At 42.4% G+C, this 7,596-nt stretch overlaps 1 protein-coding gene across 1 annotated transcript; it reads left to right on the top strand.

Moving 5' to 3' along the window:
* The first annotated feature begins 330 nt into the window (after positions 1–330).
* rgra (retinal G protein coupled receptor a) lies at positions 331–5,642 on the top strand. Its single transcript, XM_084021371.1, has 7 exons — positions 331–658; positions 909–1,065; positions 1,438–1,559; positions 2,054–2,207; positions 2,308–2,425; positions 3,855–3,968; positions 4,232–5,642. The coding sequence occupies exons 1-7, from the start codon at positions 580–582 to the stop codon at positions 4,373–4,375; spliced, it is 888 nt and encodes a 295-aa protein (XP_083877497.1). The 5' UTR covers positions 331–579; the 3' UTR covers positions 4,376–5,642.
* The last annotated feature ends 1,954 nt before the right edge of the window (positions 5,643–7,596 follow it).

Below are 7,596 nucleotides of genomic sequence, written 5' to 3'. Positions count from 1 at the left end.
AAACTAATTAGCATGCATGTTTACAGACACCCATGCACAGCCTCTGGCAACATGGCGGTCTAAGAAGAATGGGGTTATTATTGGTGTCAATGGAAAGGGGGGCGGGTGGGGGTCTTGTGATGTTGTATGTCGCTCGTCTTCAACGCGAGCGGCGGCTCTGATTGGCAGGAGGGCTGCCGCTCCGCTGACACCTGTTGTGTGTCCTTAAAGCGACGCGGGCGCTGCCGCTGCCGCATCAGACGCGTCGCCGCGCCGATCCTTTGCCCATCGCATCCTCACACAAAGGCTTGTTGTGTAACTAATTGCGGGGCTTACTGTTGCAGCGGGCGAACAGGCATTAAGGGGTTTGCGGTGTGTGTGGTTTTGTTCATTAAGACATTCCTCCACGGATTGGAGGCGAGTGTGGGGGGCTTTACATAATGAATTGGATGCCTTTCACGTGAAATGCGCCTTTAAAAGCGGGCGCGCTTCAAGCCACTGTCCAGGCACATCGTAGTCGAGCACCCCCAGGAGTGAAAAGTCTCTGACAGCTGCACTTTTTGTTGTTGTTGTGGTTGTGGTGTCTATTCGACTTCCAGGATGGTCTCGTCTTACCCTTTACCGGAGGGCTTCTCCGATTTCGATGTGTTCTCTCTGGGATCGTGTCTGCTGGTGGAGGGTGAGTGTGTTTTTTTATATTATTACCTGCTGGGAATCAGCCAGTGTTACGTGATCCTATGTCAGGACCCGGTCACCGGCGGTGTGTTTGCGGGGAGGCGGAATCCGCAGATTCACCTTCACGTAAACAGACCCAGCGGACGATGACCGCGGAGGTCTGGATGGAGGGGAGCGCGTTTTGTGCTCCATTCATCGCCGCATGCTACACCTCCGCTCATGCCTGTTGTGTGTGTCTCCTCCACCAAAAAAAGGTCTGCTGGGCTTCTTCTTGAACGCGGTGACCATCGTCGCCTTCCTCAAAGTGAGAGAGCTGAGGACCCCCAGCAATTTCCTGGTGTTCAGTTTAGCCATGGCTGACATCGGCATCTCTATGAACGCCACCGTCGCCGCTTTCTCCAGCTTCCTGAGGTGAGTAATGTAACGGATGTCCCCCTTTTTCACAATCAGGGGGTCTGAGAAAAGGTGGCCGGATGAAATGCAATGAGCCTGGCTACCTGAATAATCTACACGGATCTATATAGTCGATAGGTGGAGGAACACTAAGGGCTGTGCAGGGGAGAGGAGCGGTCAATACACTGCTAAGTAAAGCCTATGGCAAGCTGTAATTACGAGATGAGTGTTCATGAGTCTGGGGATTATACATACTATCACTGTTATTACTTTTTCTTTTTTAAATAGACCTGAAATAAGTAAAATGATTGCTCAATCAATCAGTTTGAGTGTGTTTGGTCAAGAACGTTCCCTGTTAATACATGTATGAACCCCTCCCTCTGCCTCCAGGTACTGGCCTTATGGCTCTGACGGATGCCAGACTCACGGTTTCCAGGGCTTCATGACGGCTCTCGCCAGCATCCACTTCATCGCCGCCATCGCCTGGGACAGATACCACCAGTACTGCACTAGTAAGGAAGCATCTGCTCCTGTCCATTCCCAGCATAATGCACGCTTACAACTAAAAGGCGTTATACTCTCCCTCCCCCTCCCCTCCGTGGAGCACAAGCTGACACCCGCACACAAACACGACATCCAGACAAACACAGAGCAGGTGTCTCGGTCTTTGTCTCCAGTTCATCTTAAGACCTCCAGCTATTTTGAAGTGGCCAGCTGGTAAGCAACCAGTGGCTTGTTATATTTAGAGACGGTGGCCCTTAACGACCAGAAACCCTGCAAAGATGACATACATTGGTATAAGCTTACATGCAAATCAGGTTAAAACTGCTATGTTTTAGCCATCGTTAGCAGCAGGACACATGAGGAAAAGGGTGTGACCAACATCTGAGCTGCAGAGATGACTAGTCGCTCTGGTATTACCATGTCAAAGCAACGTTTGAGACATAACACGCCCTGCGTTGGAGGTGATTTGTAACAATGGCTGTTTTTAATTGATTCTTATCAGGGACAAAGCTGCAGTGGAGCAGCGCCATCACTCTGGCTGTGTTTGTCTGGCTCTTCACCGCCTTCTGGTCTGCCATGCCCCTCATCGGTTGGGGAGAGTACGACTACGAGCCCCTCAGGACCTGCTGCACCCTGGACTACACCAAGGGAGATAGGTACACACATACACTCTTCACAAGGCTGTCAATATAGACGTCTTTGCCTTCTCTATCTCACCGGGAGTTGTTTATACTGACATAATTTCTCTCTCCACAGAAACTACGTGTCCTACCTGATCCCCATGTCCATTTTCAACATGGCCATCCAGGTGTTTGTTGTCATGTCCTCATACCAGTCCATTGCACATAAATTCAAGAAGACTGGAAACCCCCGGGTGAGTAAAAGAACAGACTTAATCCAACAACATGACCCTCGAACTATCAGTTTAATCAACACAGAGACATATTAGCTCTGTTTTGCTTCGGTTGCTCCAAACCCAAATTTAATCACATGCTTGATGCTGAGGAATTCAGAAATGACAGTGGAATCCAAGACACTGGCAGTTGTAAGCAACAGAGCACAAATCCTGACAAATATGTGATCCACATAAAGCTTTCAAGTCCTCCATCAGCAGTGGTGGTTTAACAATAAGTACATTTACTCGAGTGCTTGAGTCTTCTTTTCAATTTTTACTTCACTATATTTAACTGACAGCTTTAGTTATTCTACAAATTAAGATTAAAGACTACATTTATGAAGAGCTTATACAGTTGTTGTTTTCTTATAAACAGTAAAAACTTCACATTTCTTTGATAATTTCAGTAATTTTTCATGCAAATATTTGATGGTTCCAAATGTGAGCATTTGCTGCTTTCCCTTTTAATTAGCAATCATTTTAAACTTGTAATACTTTAAGTACATATTCCTGATTATACTTACATGATTATAATTAAGTAATACAGGACTTTGACTGACAACAGAGTATTTTTAAAGTACTGAAATAAGGAATCTAAATACGTTATGTAGGCATAACTTCCTCACACGCTCCTTGTTTAGTGACAAAACAGGCTGAAGAGTGAATGGGCGCCATGCGAGTTGTGACAGATGTAGGTCATTGCCACAGGGGAAAGACCGGCTGCCTCACTTGGGAATGCGGACATTATCTGGTGCGCAGTGAGAAGAACAATGTATCTGGCAATGGCCAGTTCAATAGTGGAGTTCCTCTTGGGCTGAATCAGATTGCCCCACACTTTATGTTGCGTTAATCTAATTACTCACAGTCGTGTGAGTTGGCTGGAGACACTTTCATCACATGGACAATGGCTGGGGAGTAGAGCATGCTCCACCAGAGCAATGCAGTTATGTAATGTAATGTATAGTCATACAATGTATGGGAGGGATGCACTTGTCAGGTGACCTAGAAGTGGTGAGAAGTTGTGTCTGATGTTGCTTCATGAATACCCTTGAATGCCTTTGTAGCCGACTTTTCAGGTCAAGACTCTTTCTGTCACTACAAGTTGAAACAAGCTGATACAGAATATATATATATTTATATAAAATAAGCTACTTAAAAGGGTATGTTAAGGGGTTAAATATCCCTCTGAATGCGTTAAACTCAGAATAATAGAATGATCACAGCTACCCACTGCTTCTGCTGATTATGAATAATACACAGACAGCGTTATTCTACCAGAAGTGATCCCAGGCGTGTGACTGGACCTCATGACACGAGGCATTTTTTTGTCTCCTTCTCGCCTGGTGGTGGGTTGGCAACTAATCATTCAAGTTTTTCCCTCCTGCTCCGCTCTCTTTACCCTCTGCAGTTCAACCCCAACACCCCTCTGAAAACCATGCTGCTCTGCTGGGGCCCCTATGGCCTCCTCGCTTTCTACGCCGCCGTGGAGAACGCCACCCTGGTCTCCCCCAAGCTCAGGATGGTAAGAAACAACAGCACAAACATGCAGAATAAGTCCTTCTTCACAAAATGAATGCATCAATTTTCACCAGGATTGTTTAATTTGTATACAAACAAAAACCATGAGGATGATTTGGGTTAATAATCATGAATATTCGACACATAGTGGCTTTAATTAATCAACTCAACAAGTAATGGTGTATTTTAGTGCATTTTCACGATAATGTGCTCCTTGAGGTGTTTTCAGCGCTAACAGCCTCGCCGTGCTCACACCTGTCTCCGCAGATGGCTCCCATATTGGCTAAGACCTCTCCCACCTTCAATGTCTTCCTGTACGCTTTGGGAAATGAGAACTACAGAGGAGGCATCTGGCAGCTCCTCACTGGGGAAAAGATTGATGCGCCTCAAATTGAGAACAAGTCCAAATAAACTAAGCATGCAATAATTACAAACACGTACTGTCATGGTGGTTTCTCACAGGAGCCAGATGTTTCTGTTTGTGGGTGTATGTGCACGTATTGTGTCTTGAACAGTGGAAGTCTTTGTCCCTTGTAAATATCTTTCCTGGATTTGTCGTCCGCTCTTCTGCAGTCGTGTTGCGTAAAGGTTTTTTTCATCTACAACAAGCAAAAATTGGCATATTGTTAAAAAAAACAAACAAAAAAAAAACGTGAAATGACTTCTGCTGAAAAGTGAAACGTGTCCATCACACCAAGGACAATTAAGTGCAGCAGTATTTTATTCCACTACTTAATTGCAACAAAAATACTTTGGACGTAATTGAATGTAATTGCTCTCATTAGGGAAGGGTTTTAATTTTTAAGAAATAACTTAAACATGTTATCGATGATGTCCAAATCTTCTTTTAGTTACAAGTTGGATTAAAATAAATGGTCTTACAAAGAAAAGGCTTCAAACTAGAAAGACAGACATTAGCAAAGAGAGGATTCATGTCCCACATACAGATGTTTGACCTCTCTGGACAGTCGATGATGCGTCCCTCCTTGTTTGTTGCGCCTGTCCATGAAATGTGAAAGTGTGTGCATGTGATCGTGGGTGACCTTTGTATCAAGTGCAGAGTTGCACTAATCCTCTAAACAAGAGGAGCATTCTTCAACACACAGCCCCCACGACAAGTTAGAGATTAGTTGGTGGCTGTAGATTAAATGGACATGCTTCTGGCCGGCAGATTTACACATGACATGCGGACAGAAGGCTGTGTGACGTTTAAGTCGAGAAATAAGAGAAGTCAGAATGAAGTATTGGTATTAACAAATAGTTTGAAATGTATTTTCCTGGTTTAGATTAGACTTTAAATTGAGTTATCTGTGTCGGCCCCTTAATGTTATTTAAGCCCTGTAATTAATTTGTTATTGAAGCCCTTCTATAACTGAGTTAGACGCTATTAAATCTATCTATTTAACTTGCAAATCATCATATGAATACAAGCTGGGGGGGTTTCCACATAAGATCAGCATTACTTTGACATTTCTTTAAAATGTATAGTCTAACCACAGTGTTAGACCATACACAATAACATACTGGTTATCATATAATCAATATCCATACAGTAGGTTTCAAAAACCAAGCATCCACTCTTGTGATATTGTTTGAATGTAGTATATGATTTTAGTTTGTGATTTACAGAAAGTGATCCTTCACAGAGTGATTTTCATCAAATTATAACTGGCAAATATCCAGCAATTCTTGAATGATTAATAAAGAATAAAAACAGGTTTCTGACTCTTTTTTTCCTTTCTTCAGTTTTTTTTTTTTTTTGCTGTGGGTTTTACATCAATAATAACAACAAAAAATAATTACAAAACATTAATCAATACGTTATTATATACTCATTATAGCATGTCGAAAAGTCATGATAAAATCAGAGTAATATGTCGAAATAAACATCATGAAAAAAGTCATAAAAAGGCAATAATGTATAGTAATGTATGTCTGAAAAAGTCCTAAAAATTCATAGTATAGTATGAAAAAAGTCACAAAAAAGGGAGAGTAATGTATGTAAAAAAAAAGACATGAAAAAGTCATATTAAAGTATGTCGAAAAAAGTCATAGTAAAGTGTGTAGAACAAAGTAATAACAGAGTAGTTTTTCCACTGCTGATGTGTGGAAGTCATTAACAGTAAAGCAGACCTTCAACCAGCACAATGAAGAGGTTAAAACAACAGTAGAAAACCCCAGTTGGTGTTTCTAAGCAGAGTATTAGACGGCAGCCTGTCAGTGGAGCGGGTTGTTGCATAATTATTAGAATTATGCAGTAATGGTGACACATGGGCATCAGGTGAGTGTGTGTGTGTGTGTGTGTGCATTATTTCAGGAATCGGATTAAATCAATAAAAAACATGCATCAGACCCTTCATGACATGAACATTGACGTCCCCAGGGCCCCCAGACACTGACGCACAATGGAGGGTCATCTGGTGGGAGGAGTTACTTCGACCCCACTTCCTAAACTGCTCCAGGCCAACATGATCAACCACCAGCATCAAGAGAATTTATAGATTTTCATAAAATTGTTCCTATAAATAATTCGGGGAAAAAATAGTTGATGGATTCGTGGAAGGTATTGTTGTAATAAAATCTACTCTCTCATTAGTTGATCAGTATCAACAATTGGTCCTCATATATGATGTCCACAAATGAATTATTTAAACCACAGGCCAGAGATTTATGTTAAATAACCACTAGATTATAATTTGAATGTAAATGTCTGGCAGCAGACCACAGTTAGTTATTTAGCTCTCCCTCTTACAATCAAACATATTCAGGTACTTAAGAGTCTACTGAGGATTACGTCTGGTCAACCAATGAAGTTTTCACATGGGCTTTTTCAGAGGATTACACAGCAACATGAGCAGGAGTGCAGGAGAACGAGAGAATCAAACCAAGTGAGGACCGTTTTATGAATAAGCATTCTTCTGAGAAGTCAGGGAGAAAAAATATGGGGGGATGATTGTAACGCTGGATAATACTGGTTACCCCAATCAACAACCAATCATGTGATATTTTATAAATGCTACCTGCACTATCAACACGTGACCTATCAATCAAAAGCCCCTTTCAGACAGACGATTTTAGCCAAATCAACGCCTTGTTCCTCTGAATCAACATCTTTGGTGGAATCAGACACCTTGTGACGGCCCTCACACCCGGCCAGGCGCAAAAACAAAGTGTAATGTCAGCCTGCTGCCTCAGATCTTTATTAGTGATCTTGACTGTCAGAAGCCCATTATATAACCCCGGGCCCACAAGAGTGAGAATATACACACGATCTTGCTGAGCAGCCACAGGACAATCAATGGTCATGCTGACCACAGCTGCTCTTCCAATCAATCCATTGAGTCACACAATCCCCTTTATCAGAAACACATGGTCATGCAACAATATTCTATACACATCCATCTTAAGACAATAATCAAATACGCTCCAAGACGGACAAAAAAATACATATTTGCTTTGAAGAAACAGTATTTTGACAGGATTAGTGTTTCAGTGTAATCTGGATTAAAGGGCAGTTGTGCGTCACTGCCCTTTAGAAATTGCTGTTTTAATTCATTAAAACGCTGCATTTGACTAGTATAGAGTTGACACTATTCACACCCTGACAGACACACACACACACACACACACAC

The sequence above is a fragment of the Eutrigla gurnardus genome, assembly GCF_963514095.1.
Source record: "Eutrigla gurnardus genome assembly, chromosome: 11".
Lineage (NCBI taxonomy): Eukaryota > Metazoa > Chordata > Actinopteri > Perciformes > Triglidae > Eutrigla > Eutrigla gurnardus.
This window is presented reverse-complemented; position numbering and strand designations above follow the sequence as displayed.

Coding starts and splice junctions, on each gene's coding strand:
- rgra (XM_084021371.1), top strand. CDS start 580: ATGGTCTCGTCTTACCCTTTACCGGAGGGCTTCTCCGATTTCGATGTG. Junction 659..908: donor ATCGTGTCTGCTGGTGGAGG/GTGAGTGTGTTT, acceptor CACCAAAAAAAG/GTCTGCTGGGCTTCTTCTTG. Junction 2,426..3,854: donor AGAAGACTGGAAACCCCCGG/GTGAGTAAAAGA, acceptor TACCCTCTGCAG/TTCAACCCCAACACCCCTCT.